We start from the raw sequence: 19,389 nt of genomic DNA, 5'->3' as shown, positions 1-19,389 counted from the left end.
AGGTTGTTGATAATTCTCCCAACAATCTTAATTCCGACCTGTGAATCATCCAACCCAGCGTTTCTCATGATGTACTCTGCATTTAAGTTAAATAAGCAGGGCAACAATATACAGCCTTGTCGTACTATTGCTGCTGGCTGTTACCTTCGTTCCTACTTCACTTGTATTCCATTTTAAATGTACGTTTTCATCTTATGTTTTACTATGTTAACCTATTTTATCGTTACATGTTTCGTTTTGTCAAGCTGTCAGAGAGCCTTGTCTAATTGGTGGTGTAGACATTTAATAAATAAATACAATAAATAATTCAGGTGAGGAAGTGAAAATGCTTCCTGGAACCAGTAATGATATCGAGCAAAAAGTATGGGATACATTAAGGATAAATCAGTCAAAGAAAACCGTATCGACAATCCCTAGAGAGAATTCATCAAAATTGTTACACCGATGGAATATGGTGCATCTGGCAAGGAGAGCCACTACAAACAAGACAAAATGGAGGTATTCCAGGAAAAACTGGGCAGTCATCTCTCAGGGATTCCTGCACTGAGCAGAGGGTCTGATGGTCTAAGTGGCTCCGTCCAGCTCTATGATTCTATGATTCTATGTTGGAGAAATTGGAATCAGCAGGGTTTATATATTCATATGTGGTGATTATGTCCTGTTGTGTGTTACAGTTTTGGAACATCATATTCTTAGATATGGCAAACACTACACATCGAACTGCATATGTTAGATCAGCATTGGCTCTACTAACACGGAATGCTTTAAACTGGGTTGTGTCTCCATGACAAAGGAAGGAGAAACTAATGGAGGAGTACTGGATCTTTTAAACAAGGAATCAGCTTTGATGCGCTTTGGTCCATGCAGGGCTCCACGAGCAGGTTCTCCGTACCAGTAAAAATCACTTCACAGAACATACTTCCTGGCGGGGGTTGGAGTGAATGTCATCTCACTGGCAGGGGCTGCTCAGCCAATAAGAGAGGCTTCCCCCCTTCCTCCCTTCCTCCTTCCCCCTGTAACTCCAGATGTGCCTGCATTTCAGGAACAAGCCTCATTGAGCACAATGGGAATTTCTTCCAAGTAGAAACACATATGCTTGTGCTGGGAAAGAGAGGGGGAGAACACAAAGATGGGAAACCAGCCCCCATTTTGACCCACAGATTTTGACCCACGAATTGGTTTGTGCAGGGATGGGAAACACACAGGGAACACCCCTTGACCCGAGTCATGGTGAAAGGCACACCCCTGGGCAGGGCTAGCATATCTGAGGTAAAGGTGGGGTTTGGGGCACACAGCAATTATACTGAGGAGAACCTGGCAAGGAAAAGAATCAGACTTTAAGCAGTCACAGGAAATCCACCTCTTCCCTGATAACTTCAGGGTGGCTGCTGGACGGCCATGATGTCATGCATCCCTCACGACCTCAACACGCAGCTGGCTTGGAGTAAGTCACTGGTGGAGACAGCCTCTTGGATCCTTGCATTGAACAGTGGGTTGGACTTGATGGCCTTAATGGCCTCTTCCAGTTCTGAAAAATCAAAACCAACTCCTGCCCAAACCAAAGCGGCCAAACACACATAAGCAAATCAACAGAATAAAATAAAAATGCATCCATTTCTGTTATTAATAGTTTACTTCATCAATGTCAAAACAAAATATGGGAGAAATTCATAAAAGAAAGTAAGGCAAAGTCATACACAGTCTTTTATTATTTGAAAGCATCAGATATGCCTTACTGCTCTCCCCATTTGTTGGGGAGAGAAGAGACCAAATCCTCATCCTACAGTCATTGCCCCTTGAAGAGCAAACTCCAAAGAGCCTTCAATAGACTTAACTAGCCAAGGCTGGAGGAGTCAGTCTGGAGGAAAGGTATCAAGGAGAAATATCAGCAAATAAGCAGCTGTGGGCAGTCTTTCTCCTCATGCATTTGGTAGAGACATAAGGACATATGAAGAGCCACTCTGGATCAGACCAAGGGTCCATCTCGTCCAGCATTCTGTTCACACAGTGGCCAACCAGCTGCCCACAGGAAAGCCACAAGCAGGACATGAGTGCAATACCACCCCCCTGCCCATGTTCCCCAGCAACTGTTGTACATAAGCTTACTGCCTCTGGTACTGGAGGTAGCACATAGCCATCAGGACAAGGAGCCATTGATAGCCTCCTCCTCCAGGTTTCTATCTAATCCCCTTTGAAAGCCATCCAAATTGGTGGCCGTCACTACATCTTGAGGTAGCGGATTTCATAGTGTAACTATGCGCTGTGTGAAGAAGTACTTTCTGTGATCTCTCCTGAATCTCCCACCAATCAGCTTCATGGGATACCCCAGGTTCTAGTATTTTGAGAGAGGCAGAAAAATGTCTGCATATCCACATTCTCCACACCAAATGGTCGGAAGCACAGAGGAGGCACTGGAGGTTGACAACGTCATTTAAAGGACCTGCAAACATCCATCAGTAACCAATCTCCTTTGCAGGTAGGCATGTAGGAACCCACCCCAGCTCAGGTTCTCTGGGCGCCTGCTGAAATGCTGCCCCTGCAAGCTTGACGAGTCGCCCGCACTCACTCCGGGCCTGTCTGGTGAGCGCCCACCATTTTGCCACCCTTTTTTGGCGAAAAAGGGGGCTTAGAAAGGCGCATATTGAAATATGTGCAGTTTGGGACCAGGAAAGTGTAATATGTGCAATACTAGAAGCATTATGCGGGCCCTTGCTGGACAAGTCAGGGTGAGTCTGGGAGGACATGAGCAAGGGCAAGCGAGGGCAGGCTCCTGGACCAGCTGTGACAGGGCAGCACAGGGAGGGATGTCGAACTCCCACTTCGGCGGTCAGAGTCTCCTCTGAGGGGGGAATCCCAAGTCTCCTATGGGCCCACAGACAATGCTTCAGGGGCTTAAGATTGCTCTTAACCAGATATTTCTTGATTTGTGTACCTCAGTTTCATAGACACGAACCGTGGCCGTAGCCGCCGCCATTTGTGTACGCGCGGTTTTTTTAAACTCAGACGTGATAGGCTACGTAAAGATTTATGTAGCCTATCACGGCTGACTACAGGGACACAAATGGCGGCGGCTATGGCTGCCGCCCTTTGCGTCCCTGCTAGCCAGCGGCTGGATGCCTGGCTGCTGGCGGAGCCGACCGGCAGCTCCGTGGAATCCCCACGGAGCGGCGCCAGCCGGCCAGGATTCCGGGGGGAGAGACGGAGCACCTCCCACCCCCAGCAGAACACGGCGGAGACAGGTGAGGGCAATTTCGTATATCCCTACATCCATCCATCTTTCTCTTGGTCAGCCCCTCTTCCTTTTGCCTTCCACTTTCCCTCGCCTCAGCATCTTCTCCAGGATATCCTGTCTTCTCATGATGTGGCCAAAGTACTTCAGTTTTGCCTTTAATATCATTCCCTCAAGTGAGCAGTCTGGCTTTCTTTCCTGGAGTATGGACTGGGTTGATCTTCTTGCAGCCCAAGGCACTCTCAGAATTTTCCTCCAGCACCACTGTTCAAGAGCATAAGCTAACTGCCTCTGGAACTGGAGGTAGCACATAGCCATCAGGACTAGGAGCCATTGATAGCCTCCTCCTCCGGGTTTTCATCTAATCCCCTTTTAAAGCCATCCAAATTGGTGGCCGTCACTACATCTTGAGTTAGCGGATTTCACAGTGTAACTATGCGCTGTGTGAAGAAGTATTTTCTGTGATCTCTCCTGAATCTCCCACCAATCAGCTTCATGGGATACCCCAGGTTCTAGTATTTTGAGAGAGGCAGAAAAATGTCTGCATATCTCCACACCAAATGGTTGGAAAGCACAGAAGAGGCACTGGAGGTTGACAACATCATGTACAGGACCCACAAACATCCATAAGTAACCAATCTCCTTTGCAGGTAGGTATGTAGGAACCCACCCCAGCTCAGGTTCTCCGGGCGCCTGCTGAAACGCTGCCCCTGCAAGCTTGACGAGTCGCCCGCACTCACTCCGGGCCTGTCTGGTGAGCGCCCACCATTTTGCCACCCTTTTTTTGCGAAAAAGGGGGCTTAAAAATGCGCATATTTAAAAATGTGCAGTTTGGGACCAGGAAAGTGTAATATGTGCAATACCAGAGGCATTATGTGGGCCCTTGCCGGACAGGTCAGGGTGAGTCTGGGAGGACATGAGCAAGGGCAAGCGAGGGCAGGCTCCTGGACCAGCTGTGACAGGGCAGCACAGGGAGGGATGTCCAACTCCTACTTCTGTGGTCAGAGTCTCCTCAGAGGGGAGAATCCCAGCTCTCCTATGGGCCCTCAAATAATGCTTTGGGGGCTTAAGATTGCTCCCTAAAAGGCTCAGTTTCAGTGTCTGGTTATTATCCTCACTGAACAAAGCTTCCCCACAGTATTGGGAAGGAACTCATGGCATTCCGCTGACCTTAACAGTAACACATGACATTTGCACAGCTTTTAGGGGTTCAAAGTGTTCTGTGTGAATGACCTAGTTGTAATCCTTACAACAAGTCAACAACCATATATAAGCTATGTCAGTATTGTTATCGCCCATATTGCAGATGGAAGGGGGGGGGAGATGGAGGCTAAGCGAGAGTGGCTTGCCTAAGGTGACCTTGTGAGTTCATGGCAGAAGGAAGGTACAAACCAGATATTTCTTGATTTGTACCTCAGTTTCATGGACATGAAACTAAACCAGCCCACAAATCCCAACCCTCTTAATCATATCCACTGATTCCTTCAAGCCCAAACAAGCAACCCCCCTGTCAATTATCCTCCCATCTCCATGCTGAAATCCTCAACAATCCATGCGCCAACTAGTCTGCAAGGCCACTTAACATGGACCTTAGATAATGGTAGCCACCACGAGCCAGAAATGGATAGAGTTTGAATACCACCCGTGAAAATCACCAAAAATGCCCCCACCAACTTCAAAGGACACCACTGGCATTGCAAATGTGAGGGAACAGTGTTATCCCCAGTTTAGTTACACCAGGTTGGGAAATAGCTCAAGAAAAAGACACTCTGAAATCAAGGGTGATGTCACTTCTCCCCCTAGCTGGGACTATTCTTTTTTCCTGACTAATTGCTCCTTGGTGTTCAATTCAGGCCTGAATATAATAATGTAGCATTTGGGGAGGAAGATGCAACCCAGTAAGCCAGCACTGGAGGCCAAGATGGAGAAGACCTCCACGGCCACCATGTATTTCCCCTTGGTGCTCAGGTAGGTTGGCACAAAGGACACCCAAACACTGCAGAAGACCAACATGCTGAAACTGATCAGCTTGGCTTCATTGAAAGTATCAGGCAACTTCCTGGCAAGGAAAGCCACCGTGAAGCTGATGAGGGCCAGAAACCCCATGTAGCCCAGGACAATGGAGAACATGAGGGCTGAGCCTTCATTGCATTGAACTAGGATTGCGTCGACCTGGGAGTGCATGTCCAACTCTGGGAATGGGGGAGAAGTTGCCAGCCACACAAAACAAATGCCAGCTTGAATAAGAGAGAGAGACAATATCACTGATACAGGAAGTCTCTTCCCCACCCATTTCCTCACCCTGTTTCCAGGCTTTGTAGCTACAAAGGCCAAAACCACAGTGATGGTTTTTGCTAACACACAAGCCACAGCAATGGAGAAGATGAGGCCAAACACTGTTTGCCTCAGAAGGCAGGTCACCTTCTCCGGCCGGCCAATGAATAAGAAGGAGCAGAGAAAGCAGAGCAGCAGGGAGGAGACCAAGATACAGGTGATGCTCCAGTTGTTGGCTTTGACAATGGGTGTATTTTGGTGCCGAATGAAGGTCCACAACACCAAAAGTGTGATCACAGAAATGAAAAGAGCCACGGAGGTGAGAACTGCTCCCAAAGGCTCCTCATAAGATAGGTAGCTTATGACTTTAAGAATACATTGGTCCTGGTTCTTGTTTGGATACTGATCTTCTTGGCACTTCTCACATTGATCAGCATCTGAAAGTGTTGAGCAAAAACTTTACATTGAAACATATTCTCTGTGTTTAGCTGCAGTCTTTTAATTTGACCTCATTTAACAAATCCTCTTTCTTCAGCATCACTGATAATGGTTCTGTCAGCATTTCCTCTTCCTACCCCTGTTTATACTCAACACAGGAATATATTTGTCTTTCAAGAAAAGGGATAGGAATTAAAATACATATGAATCTGAAACTTTTCGATTTTTGTGTGATTATCTCTAGAATTCAGATGGGTAAGTGGCCAAAGAACACAAAGATTCCCTTTATTTAGCTGGAATTGTTTAACTGGAGCTCATAGAACAAAGTTTCATCTTCCTTTGTCCACTGCTGTTCATAGTAAACACACTCATATATTCCTATTTAGAGAACCATGATAGGAATTAAAAAATACCTGAAATAGAAACTTCTCGGTTATTTTCAAATAACTCGGGATTCCTGCACTTACCCATCTGGATTGAAATCCTCCCTTGGGGGCACGCAACACAATCATAGCAACACACTTGCTTCCCCTGCTGGACAAACCTGCTCTGTCCCGGGTGGCAGCTCTCGACACAGGTGGAAGTGGGCAGCGTCTAATGGAAAGCAGAAGGAAAGCCATTTGGCATGAAAGTAACTTTTCCTGATAGATGCAGTCCTCAGCTACATCTCTTTTTCTTCAGAACATGGTAAGATCGCAGGACTTTGGTCAGGTCAGCATCTTTGGGCATGTGGCAAGACATTAATGCATCAGAAAGGCCCAACGCTTACCACAGACCATTCATGAAGGTGCTTCTTGCTGCCATTGCCACAGACTGCTTGTCCACTGTCTCAGTTGGGTGAACAGCTCAGATATTTCATTCCTACTCATTCTCCTACACTCCCTTTTGGCGAGTTGGGAAGGATTCAACTAACTGGACCCAATCCACACTACCACCCACCCAGAGCAGCCTTCCCTAACCTTAGTCCGTCCAGATGTTTTGACCTACTGCTCCCATCAGCTGCAGCCACTCTAGCCAATGGTCAGAGATGATGGAAGCTGAAGTACAAAACATCTGGAGGGACCCAAGTTGGGAAGACTACAGCAACAGGAAAAACAGCAGGAATAGATAGATCAGTTTCTAGTGAGTGTAGCCTTGATAGTCTCTTGTGGTTAAAAAAAAGAGAGAGTCTTCTGCAGAGTGAGAGACTATCAAGTCCACTTCATCAGATTCATGAAGTGCTACCATTGATTTCCAATTTCCCATTGGTGCAGAGAGAGAGAAAAAAAAAAGCAGTGCAATCAGATGGTATTATAATGCAAAAGTACAGCCTCTGGGAATTGCATCATTAGTTTAGTCAGTTGAATAGATTACCGTATAATAAATATAATAACAAAAATAAATAAATCAGAAAAACTTGAAAGAGGATTTTAAAAAGTGTTAACTTGCCTACATGAAGATAGCTTATACTGGCATGTCAGCAGCTACCAGAGCAAAATCCACATTCCTAAAAGATACCATAAGGTTTGTCACAAGAAATCCCAATAAGGTGCTGGTGTACTTGTTTAGCCTTCTGGATAAATCAATATCCCTATAAATATAGGGTAGGGATGGATGAGAAATTCATTTCAGTGCAGTGTTGATAAAAATTTACCAAACTTTGCAAAGATCTCCATATTCGGGACAAAAAGGATTTAAGGTTTTTAAAACATGGAATGGGGGAGGAACCCAAACTGACAAACTCCCCACCCAAGCCCAGGGATCTGAGTCCTGAGCTTTTAAATGTCTGGATAGGTATCCCAATGTCTTAAAGCATTAGTGCTTAATTGGATTGCCACCTTCTTCTTCTTTCCCACATTTTAAACTAGGGGTGGTAGGGGTTCTGGTGGGGGTTTGAAGCTCAGCAATTTTTCACTGGCTCGCCCCCCCCAACACCAGTCCGTGGATGCCCTTGCTTGCCCAACTCAGTCAGGAAAGTGCGTGGCCACCTGCTCCCTCACCAAGCTGTCATTTTGCATTAAAATATCAGCTGGGCCTTTTTTGTAAATAACCATCTATGCAAAGGGTGGCCATAAAGCGGCCATTTACTCAATGTTACAGGCGTCGATGGAGCATTTATGCCTGTAATGTTGCGTAAATGTCCACTTCATGGCCACCATTTGCGTAAGTGGTTATTTACGAAAAAGGCCCAGCTGTCAATTTTACTCAAAATGGCAGGTCAATAAGGGAGTGGGTGGCCATGAGCCTCTCACCACCTGCCCATGGACCGCTCAGGGACTCGCCGTGTGCGGCGAGTAGGGTTAGGCAGCTGGTTGGGGCCCAGTAAGTGGTGTATCGGCCAAGAACTGGTGAGTTTGCCCATCCCTAATCTAAACAGCTATATGGCAAGCAGGCATGTCATGATCCTCTTTATGCTGGGAATACCTGTGCTGATTCAGTCTGGTGGGCGTAGATGTGTCAGAATTTTGTTTCAGTTAATTTTTGATAAGAGTTTACTACAATTCATGAAGTTCATATTGGGAGAGAAAGACCTTGAGATTTAAACAAACAAACCCTGAATTATGGAGAAAGCAAAACTGACAGATTTGCTCAGTCCTAGACAGGAAGCAGACAATCTTGGTACACGTTGTCCTACATATATTTCACCCTCCTTGAAAGCTTATTGAATACATCTGATGATCATGTACAAAAGAAAAGTGGGAAGGGGGGAACAGCAGAGAGAGGCTGAGTAGCTGATCTCCATCATATTAGCTGCGCCCAGGTGTGAAGGTCTGAGGCCTACAGAGGGAAAAGGAAGAAAGGTCAGGCCTAGAGGTCTGGGATTTTCTGTTGGGAGGGGTACCCCTGAGAGGACTAGTTTCATTTCTCCATTCGGGGGTCAGTTTCATTTCTCCACTGAAGTTTCGTTTCTTCATGGTTGAAACAATACTTTTGATTTTGAGGGCAGAAGGTATATAAAAAGAGGGAGAGAGTCAGTAAGAGGTAGAGACAGCCAGAGCCTGAAGTGAGAGCAGAGTCTGAAAAGTGAGAGGGAAGAAGCGGCCTAGAAGGGTCTAAGTACAGTTAGGGTACTTTTAGATTTGAAGCAGTAATTTTGGTTTTGAGGGAGGGGGTATAAAAAGAGAGTGAGGGAGCCAGTAAGAGCAGAGTTTGGGAGACCAGAGACTGAAGAGGGAGCAGGAAGGAGCAGCCTGGAGAAGTCTAAGTACAGCTAAGGTAAAGGAACTTGTGTTTTGCCACTTTTATTCTCTTTTAATGCCGTTTGTATCACTCAGTTCTATTGTGTAAATACCTTCAGTTGTAATTTGTTTGCTTTAAATCTGCTAGTAAACTGTTGTGTTTAAACCCTGGTACTAGAGTGTCAAGTCACCCCACGTCTACAGCGTAAACCCCATGTTACTGGGAAAGGGAAGTTGAAAAGAAGGAAGGTGGGCCTCTTAAGGAGGCAAGAGATCCTGAAGGAGTTGCTCAGAGGGTCCAGGTCATAAGAGGAACCTTGACAGCAGGTTTTGCTGCTAAATCCCAGTGCAGAAGATCCTGATGCCAATATCCAGAGTCTGTGCATAAAATATGGTGGTGATGTTGATCACTGTGCTTACCTGCCTGAATTTATGATTCCACATAATAGCACTTCCATTCACAATGAACTCTTTCCCTGCAGGAGCCTGGGGGTCCATCCTTCCAACTTGGACTCTCTGAAAGGATTCGTTGGGGAAGGTGACCAAGTTGATGAGATCATATCCCCCTGCCAGGTCCCCATTATCATTGAAAAGTATTTCTTCACCAGCACTGTTGTTAAAATGGATGTTTCTCAGAAACCAGTGAAGCTAAAAGGAAGGAGAAAAAAAAGGAATGGGGTCAAACGGCAAGGAACTGGTTAATATCAGTGCTATGCAAACCTGACTTTCACTACCTATTAGCCACTGAATCATTACCTCCAAAAATGAATCTACCAGAGTTTGTACTTTCCCAACATTTTAAAATGTCTATGCAAGGTAGGAAGAAAGACGGCAACTAACATTAATCAGAGCACCAACACAAATCGACTAACTCCCAGAACACCTCTGGTCTCCACAATATAGAAACAAGAATCCTAATATGCTACAAACAATAGAATTCTGAATGGACTCCTTCAGAGGGTTGTGACCCTGGATTGGGGTTTTGCATACAATGCTTCCTGCCCCCTGCCCAAACTGAGGTAATCAGCAAAAGCATTGTTTACGACAAAATCTCAGCCAGTCCACACAACAGGTTCACTTTCTGGACATGACTGTGCAAGTCCATAATGGACATACAAGCACAGCTTATATCGGAATCCTACTGACTGCCACAGCCGCTTCCAGCCAGAACACAGCTTTCATGGGTTTTAAAGGGGATGGACATTCCTTTTCAGTCATGGTCTAAGAAATTAAGTCGGCCAACATGGTTGTCCCTTTTCTACTGTTGATTTATCTACGGTTTGGCTTTTCTTGTATTTCGAGTTAATTCTGGTATGGTATATTATAATGTTTTCCATTTCAGTCCTGGAGGTGCAACTACCTGCCATGGCTGAAGTTTCTGGAGATCCCATGTTCTTCCATCTCCCATTGTTTTGTACATGTCTCTTGATGAATCCACAGCATGGAGAGCATGTGCTACAGCATAGACAGCATTGTAGATATTGTAGCTCTGGCCAGACATCCCTGTTTCAAACATAGATCCAGGGAGGCTCCCCAGCTTCTCCTTCCCAGTGCAGTTTCTCTTGTTTGCGACATAAAGGTTATACATAGGGAAGGAACAGCTAAACGCACTGGCCCAGAACTGATGGATGAAATAAAAAGTGGATTGGAAAGGATTGATCATCTCCACGAAATCTTGAAATCCTGGCACCACATTTGTATGGAGGGTGAAGGACAAGGTGCCATTGAAAGATTTAGTGGTGAATTTCCCCCCAGGTACTAAAGCAGTGAAATCCCATTCAGCTGTTGTGATCCATACCCTCTCTATAGGATACATGTGAACAATTTCATTGGAGTTTAAAACCAGCCGTAACGCCTCCAGAGACTGACCGTCTCCATACACAAGAATCACATTGATTTCACTCAGTGTCAGAGTTGATTGAATTGGTCCCAATTTTTTTTGAATTTTTTTATGTGGTAAATATGTTGTCACTCTTGGGATCATGTGCATCCAAGTAACGCAAAGATTGTTCTCCAAGAGCCTTGGTCTCAGCGTTCGGAGGAAGGTTTCCCCACTGTCATCCTCTGAAACAATGAGGCCGATCCAGTTCCATCCGAAATGCTTGAGTAGCCCAACAATCCCGACGTACTGAGGATCTTCATTTGGGACCATCCGGTAGAATGAAGGAAAGCGAGTTTTGTCCCTCAGTGCTGGATCAAAGGCACCATAGCTGAGCTAATGGGAATGATATGATACCTTTAGGACTGAAAAAACCATCACATCGTTCTTCACCCAAACTGACTCCTTCCAAACCTTTGCCAACATCTTGCTCAATATGATCTACCCTTAAACATTGTTGTCTCTAAGTTAAGAGAGTCTAATCTTAAATTTCCTAGCAAACACGTCTGGTGTTATCAATACTCTGGCTGCGAGTAGATTCTAAACAGGATATTGAAGCAACTAGCTTTCATGGGCATCCACAAGACGGGCCAATGGGGGGCAGTCGCCGCCCACGCCAATGACCCATAATCTCCAGATTCCCAGCTTTCATGTTTTTAAAAAGCAAGCCTCTTGCTCATGTAGAACCTGAGATATGCATAGACACTTCTCTGCCCATTTGGTTTGTAAGCAAATATAGCACCTCCCACCTTTCATCGGTTTGATCCAATGAATGAAGTCATAGCAGTGTTTGACACACCCACTGTCTGCAGAATTGACTTCCTGGTTCATTGGAAAGCCTTTTGGTGTGTCTTTCCTTGTGGAAAAGTGAATACTGCCTCAAAAGATCAATGCAGGAATCCAGGCATTTAGTGTAGCTCTGTAGTGTGTCTACCCCCCCCCCCAAATAAAACATTGGAGCGGAGGAAGGACAGCAGTTCATGATCTTTCGAACTCAGCTCTTAATAATTAATTAATATTTCTCTGAGATTGTAAACAGTATTTTTTTAAACTGGCATTGCAATGCTCATAAATTTCATCATTATGATATCTAAATTACGGGAGTCATGGCTGTAACTGAGTGTGGGTTACTTGAGCCCTGCAGAGTAGCTCAGTGTTGCTATTCCCATATCGGGGTGTCCAGCATGGGGAAATCAAGCCCTCTTAGGGTTCGATGGCTTCCCCCCGAGGCCCTGGCTCAGCTAGATTTAGTGAGCCAAGCCACAGGCTCCCCACCAGATGCCCTGTGTGCAAATAGCTCCTGTGCGCAAATGGACGCTGCGCACAAATGGCTCCTTCTCCCCCTCCCAGGACTGATGAGGGGGAGAAGGAGCCATTTGCACATGGCGGCAGCAGTGCCAGGGGTAGTCGGTGGATGGCAGTGGCAGGGATTCGCACTGCTGCCCCCTGCCAATGTCAGCAGCACTGCCGCCTCCATGAGCAAACCTCTCGTGCTCTCCCTTCTGACACCAGAAAGGAGAGTGTGAGGGGTTTGCGCATGGTGGTTGCGGCAGGGAGCGGGCAGCACCAGCAGGAGTTTCCACCTCCGCGACCTGCCGCAAGTACCACCGCCACTGTGTGCGAGGGCTCCTTCTCCTCTTCCTGGGCCCCAGGAGGGGGAGAAGCAGCCATTTGTGCTCAGGCCGTGGAAGGAGAAGGAAAGTCTCACACACAGCAGCTGCCTGCAGTGCACACAATGGAGGATGAGAGGGGAGCAACAGTCCCCTCTCATCTTCCTGCCCCACTGCTGTGCCACCACTACAGCAGCAGGGGCAGGAGGATCAGAAGGGAGCCAGTTTTGATACAAGCAGGAGCTTGCCCTGTGCTGACGTTAATCTCACCATGAACACATACCTGTGGCATCTTGTAGGCATTGAAGATGTCGGCCATCTGGATGGAGTTTTGAGAGGTGAGTGCTCCAACGACAGCCATCAATTTCTCTTTCCTGCCACAGTTATAATTGATGGGATTCCTCTGTCCTGTGAAGAGAAGATCCAGAGTGGCCCAGCAGTTTCGCCCTGGATCAAATGCACTGTCATAAATCTTGGAATCGAGTGTGGCGTTGGGTAAAAATTCGGCATTCTTGTTGATCTCATGAATGGCAAAAGTAAAGGCAAGCACATACTGGTAGTTTTTGGGGATCATGCTGCAATGAGAGGGTTATATATTATTAAATCAAGTATGTTGCATCTTGCATTATGATTCACTCATCTAACTAAACAGGAAGATTATAATAATAATACCTAACAACAACAACATTCATTGCTTCTCACCACAGACTTACACACAGAGATAAAGAAATCCATAACTAATAGAACCAGAGTAAAAATCCAAATCAGTATAAAGCATAATCAGCAAAACAATAGGAAGAAGAAAGGGGGGAGAGCCTGGAGGGGGGAAGCCTCTCTTATTGGTTGAGCAGCCCCTGCCAGTCAGATGACAGTCACCCCAGCCCCCCACCCCCCAGAAGTATGTTCTGTGAGATGACTTCGAATGGCGCAAACCACTTGTGGATCCCTGCCTGGACCAAAATCAGCTCCATGAAAATGCGGGTAAGCCACTCCTTCCTTCTCCTTCCGTTGTCATGGAGACACCCCCATAATCTCTTTTTCTAATGCAGTGTACTGGACTGTTCTGAAGATATAATGTAGCTCTAAAATTTTATTTATTTATTTATTTATTTATTCATTCATTCATTCATTCATTCATTCTTTCATTTCATTTCATTTCATTTCTGTACTGCCCAATAGCCAAAGCTCACTTTGCAGATGTAGCATAACATACAATGAAATTAATGACTAGATCCATGTGGCTCACATTTGCAGGGTAAATGTCAGTTTTTCTCTAGGGGAGCAAGAAAGCCACTTACCTGGTCTCGCAGCTTGTTCGCGGGGGGGGGGAGGCGCTTCGCTGCTCCCCCTGAAGTTCAGGCCGGGGGGGGAGGCTTCCCGCCTCGCCCGGCCGAAATTCAGGCCGGGGGGGAGGCTTCCCACCTCTCCCGGCCAAAATTCAGGCCAGGGAGGAGGCGCCTCTCCTCATCCGGCCGCGAAATAAAAAGTTAAAAAAAAACGCCCCCGTGATAGGCTACATGACGATTAACGTAGCCTATCATGGCTAGATCTGCAAAGTCAGCAGTGATAGGCTACGTTAATCGTCACGTAGCCTATCACGGGTGACTTTAAAAAAAAAAAAGCACGTACGCAAATGGCGGCACCCATAGGGGGCCATACGTAGACTACGGCGAAAATAAGGGCAACAGAAATAGCAAATAGACAATAAATAAAGGCAAGCACATGCTGGTAGTTTTTAGGGATCATGCTGCAATGAGAGGGTTATATATTATTAAATCAAGTATGTTGCATCTTGCGTTATGATTCACTCATCTAACTACATAGGAATATTATAATAATAATAACTAACAACAACATTCATTCATTGCTTCTCACCACAGACTTACACACAGAGATAAAGAAATCCATAACTAATAGAACAGGAGTAAATGCGGGTAAGCCACTCCTTCCTTCTCCTTCCATTGTCATGGAGACACCCCCATAATCTCTTTTTCTAATGCAGTGTACTGGACTGTTGTGAAGATATAATGTATCTCTGAAATTTTATTTATTTATTTATTTTTTCATTCATTCATTCTATTTCATTTCTGTGCTGCCCAATAGCCGAAGCTCTCTTTGCAGATATAGCCTAACATACAATGAAATAAATGACTAGATCCATGTGGCTCACATTTGCAGGGTAAATGTCAGTTTTTCTCTCCTTGCTCTTCCAATGCCCTACTCTCTTTCTGCCCAATGAGTGAACTACTGGGAATCTTTCTCATCCACCTCTCTTTTCCTCCCAGCTTGTCTCCAGGGGTATTGCTAGGTACCCAGAAGATCAAGCCCAGAGACAAATTATTGCATACAACTGGCATATGCTGATTTATATGCATATATGAACATTTTGATTTACTGGAATTTAAATTTTAAAAAGGCAAGCCATCAAAATCCAAATTTTTCCATTTGCACCCTAAACTTGTTCCTCTTCAAAACAATTCAATTCCCCTTCAGTAAGGATGGAGGAACCAGGGATGCCCCCAAACTGAAATTCTCCAAACTTTTGAATGGGGAAAGTTGTTTATTTTTCAGAAGTTGTTCATTTCTCAAATTGTGCATTCACCAAGAGTTTCCCGTCTGTAAACAGGGATTTTTTTTAAAGTGCACATTTTGTGAATGCAAGCACAAGTTCAAGAATCTGTGAACATTTTCGGAGAACATGCACTCCTGTTTGCATTCAGGGTTACCAACAGGGCATTATGAGTGATGTGCAAACTGAGATGAAATTCTCAGACATCCCTGCCCTTCCATGACTCCCATATCACCTCAAATGTACTATCATCATTTATTTCCACAAATTAATATCCTGCCCAATATAACCCTCCCCCAAAGCAGTCCCCCCCTCAGTTCATTACCAACCAAGATCACTTACTCCACAATGCAGTGTTAACAGAGACCCTCTTTAATAAAAGTGCAGTTTGATGGCTATTATGAGGGAGGGAGCTGTCTGGTCTGTCAAAAGAGCAGGGAAAGGATCCACAGACGCTTAGCTTCTCAGGGGCAAAACTAACGGGGTGTGGAGATGGACAAATCACCCCCTTGTGCATGTCAGGCTCCTGTTTTGATTAGGCTATAATGTACAAGGTTTTGGTTCTCAGGCACTGAGTGTGTGTCCGAGGAGAGGCACCATTCCCTGAGGAGAGGTGCCCATGAGGAGAACTGATGAGGGCTTCAAGACCAGGAAAAGCTGTTTCCACACTCAGGATCTGTGACAATCCCTGGATTGTCAGATAAGCACCTCAGGAACAGAGCAACTAGATGAAGATCCATCTGTTTGATGATGGGATAATAAATAACATTAATGATAGGGATGGGGGAGAAATCCTCCACGGACGCCAATGAGGCTGGATTCAGAAGGCCCTGGCCTCCGGAGCGCGTGGAGGATCAGAAGACTTACCTCGGCCTCCTGGAAGAATCCTTGTCTCCCGGATCCTCCCCGCCAGCTGACTCCAGAGCGCCAGTGATGCAGCTCCTATTGCTGCATCGCTGGCTGGGCTGATTGATTGCAGACGCAATTGGTGTCCACTATGCCATTTGCGGCCATAGAGGTCTTAGTTTAAGCTAACTGCAGCCATTTATGGTTTTTAAAATAACAAAATAGAGTGTAGAACTCTGCTTTCTTTTTTCCTTTCTGAATCTTCTCCATTTTTCCTTTTGCATTAATGAATTACATATTAATACGGAAAATAATCATGTGTGTTTCTTTTGGTCTGAGGGTCTGCATGTGTGTGCATGGGTAGGGGTAGGTGGGTTACTTTTTCTTTTGTTACCCCTGGCAGCCTTTGGAGAGATTGACAGCTGACTCTGGAAGTCTGAATTGACCATGATTTCTTAAAAGAAAGAAAGAAAGAAAAAAGAATCCTATCATTGGCTCCATAACCTCTAAGTAACTATGTTTCTACCTAAATCAGGGGTTAGGGAACACACAGGCTACAGGCTGCATGTGTCCATCCCCCCCGGCTTCTTTTTGCAACACACACACTGTGTTCCCCTTCCAAGACTGCTGAAATTGCAGTAATTTGCACGGAAATAAGGCACAACGGAGCATGCTTGTTTGCAAGATGAATCATGCTCTTGGAAACACGATTCTGCTTGGAAACAAGGCACATGCAGGGAAACACACCTTGTTCCTCTGCAAAAATGCCATAATTTTGGATGCAGCAAATTTGGCAGTGGCGAGTGTGGGGTAGGACAACCCATGGAGGTTTGCCCACCCCACGTCCAACAGTGCTCCTGCAGAAAATAAAAGTACTATCTAGGGCAGTTTGGATGTGCACTTAAGGATTCTTCCCACATGGATGAATGTCTGACCTCTGCTCCCAAGCAAACTCAAAAAACATTTTCATCAATTGAGATATAGAAAAGTTTAAGGAAGAACCAGATCTGACCTTGACCTGCTAATTGTTCTGGTTGTACAGGGTAGAGTGGAAGAATATTAGTCTGAATGAACATCATCCTGGCTTCAAAAAGAAAAAAAAGAGTGAAGGAAGAGAAATGATGTTGGTTAAAGGTAGCAAATTAATTTTTTGAAGTGAAGAACGATCACTGGGTCCAGTACAGAACTTTTCATACGAGAGAGTAAAAGAAAGGAAGAAAGAACTTACTAAGCATTTCTTGCCGTGAAATAACTTGGGTGTTTTGTAAACTCCTGTGTAACAGTGTTAGCAAGTGCCATGGACACAAATTGGCCAATGAACATCTCATCTGAATGAGATTGGACTGTTGACCTCCAGTTATGTATGGAGCTGGAGTTCAAACTCCTGCTCAAAGAATAATATAACAGTAGCAGCAGCAAAATCAGATGGAACGTGGACAAATTTGGACAAAGCTCCAACCGGACCCGTTCATGATCACTTATTGCCATCATCACAAAAACATTTTCATCAATTGAGATATAGAAAAGTTTAAGGAAGAACCAGATCTGACCTTGACCTGCTAATTGTTCTGGTTGTACAGGGTAGAGTGGAAGAATATTAGTCTGAAGGAACACCATCCTGGCTTCAAAAAGAGAAGAAGAGTGAAGAAAGAGAAAAGATGGTGCTTAAAGTTAGCAATTTATTTTTTGAAGTGAAGAATGATCACTGGGTCCAGTACAGAACTTTTCATATGAGAGAGTAAAGGGAAGGAAGGAAGGAAGGAAGGAAGGAAGGAAGGAAGGAAGGAAGGAAGAAAACAAACTTACTAAGCATTTCTTGCAGTGGAATAACTTGGGTGATTTGTAAACTCCTGTGTAACAGTGTTAGCAAGTGCCATGGACACAAATTGGCCAATGAACATCTCATCTGAAGGTTTATATGAATGAGATTGGACTGTTGACCTCCAGCTATGTATGGAGCTGAAGTTGAAACTCCTGCTAGAAGAATAGTATAACAGTAGCAGCAGCAAAATCAGACGGAACATGGACAGATTTGGACAAAGCTCCAGCCGGACCCATTCATGACCACTTATTGCCATCATCATCAACATCTGTCCAGGCAGAAGATACAGAAAAGCTTCAGTTGACAGAGCTTTGCCTGCCTCAAATTAATCTCCCAGATTATGGTGGAGTAAGTTGTTCAGACAGGAGTCTTTATAGACTGAATGTCACATCTAACAGTAGAGATGGGCTGTTTGAGGTATCAGTTGTTGTTTTTTCCCATGGGGACCTCTGATTACCTGCGGGGCTTCCAACATTAGCAATGTCAAACACATTAATTTTAAAAATTACAGGGCACATCATCTGTTTTCTCCAAGTCCTCAAGTCCCAGTATAAGGAAATAAAATGTGTTATTCATATCCCCGTATAGGGCTTGCCCTGCTTAATCTTGGGGCAGGAAATACACAAAACTCTGTTGGGGTGAAGCAATCGATTGGAGACTTGGCCTAATTGTCTGAATGGATACAGATTGGCATAGGACCAGTGGAGAGAAGGTGGATGGCGGAAGTCCATTCTACATCCCTAGCCTGGTCAAGCTCATCTGAATCTGCCTTCAGCTGAGTCAGCCCATTAGTGCATCAATCCCAGTACTGACTAGTAAAGATGCTCTAAGATCTCTCCCTGCCTTTGAAATTGGCATCCCTTTAACTGAGCCCTGCTACTAGAACTTATGGTCCCAGTAGCTAAAAACACTGTTCTGAAACGAGGCTGGAAGCTAGACTGGAATGTATCTCAATAAACTGTGTCATCTAAACCTCACTGGCCCTGACATGATGCCATCCATTCCAAGATCTTGCTCAGAAATGGTAGATTCAAAACTGGGAGATCATTCTTCATAGCCTAGGGCTCTAGAAAGGCCTTTTTGATTTCACTACTGCCTCCTTTAGGAATGCTGTAACTATGTATCCCTTAATGAGTCATTGACCACTCCTGATATTCATGTTGTATGCCCAGCCCTGGAAGACCTCTCTAGCCAGCAAGAACAAGGACCTAAAGGCCAAGTGATAGGCCTCAATCCTCGAAGCAGCTCGCACAAGCTGAGAAGTATCCATAACAACAGGACGAGAGGGTGCCATGGCTACATCCATCTCCATTTCTTTCAGAATGGTGGTATCCAAGTTGGAGAAAATATACATAATTTTATCTGCAAATGTAACACAATAGGCCTGTGTGTGTGTGTGTGTGTGTGTTGAACTATACGAAGCAGACTCCTGACCACCTGAAACAGCTCTATTGGCAAATGTTGTACACACACAGTGATGGTGAAGAAATAAGCTCCCCCCACCCCCAAAGTGACATCCATGAGTAGACCCTAAAAGGGTCATATGTTCAGTCATATTTGCTTC

At 45.1% G+C, this 19,389-nt stretch overlaps 1 protein-coding gene across 1 annotated transcript; it reads right to left on the bottom strand.

Moving 5' to 3' along the window:
- Nucleotides 1-5,038: 5,038 nt before the first annotated feature.
- On the bottom strand, nt 5,039-13,162 carry LOC146342344 (vomeronasal type-2 receptor 26-like). Its single transcript, XM_084807811.1, has 5 exons — nt 12,872-13,162; nt 10,460-11,314; nt 9,520-9,747; nt 6,409-6,535; nt 5,039-5,940 (listed from the first exon to the last, which is right to left on the bottom strand). Exons 1-5 carry the CDS (start codon nt 13,160-13,162, stop codon nt 5,039-5,041), a joined length of 2,403 nt encoding a protein of 800 aa, XP_084663937.1.
- Nucleotides 13,163-19,389: the final 6,227 nt, after the last annotated feature.

This window comes from Heloderma suspectum, chromosome 6 (assembly GCF_057233095.1).
Source record: "Heloderma suspectum isolate Gila_16-S chromosome 6, 16-S_ref, whole genome shotgun sequence".
NCBI lineage: Eukaryota > Metazoa > Chordata > Lepidosauria > Squamata > Helodermatidae > Heloderma > Heloderma suspectum.
This window is presented reverse-complemented; position numbering and strand designations above follow the sequence as displayed.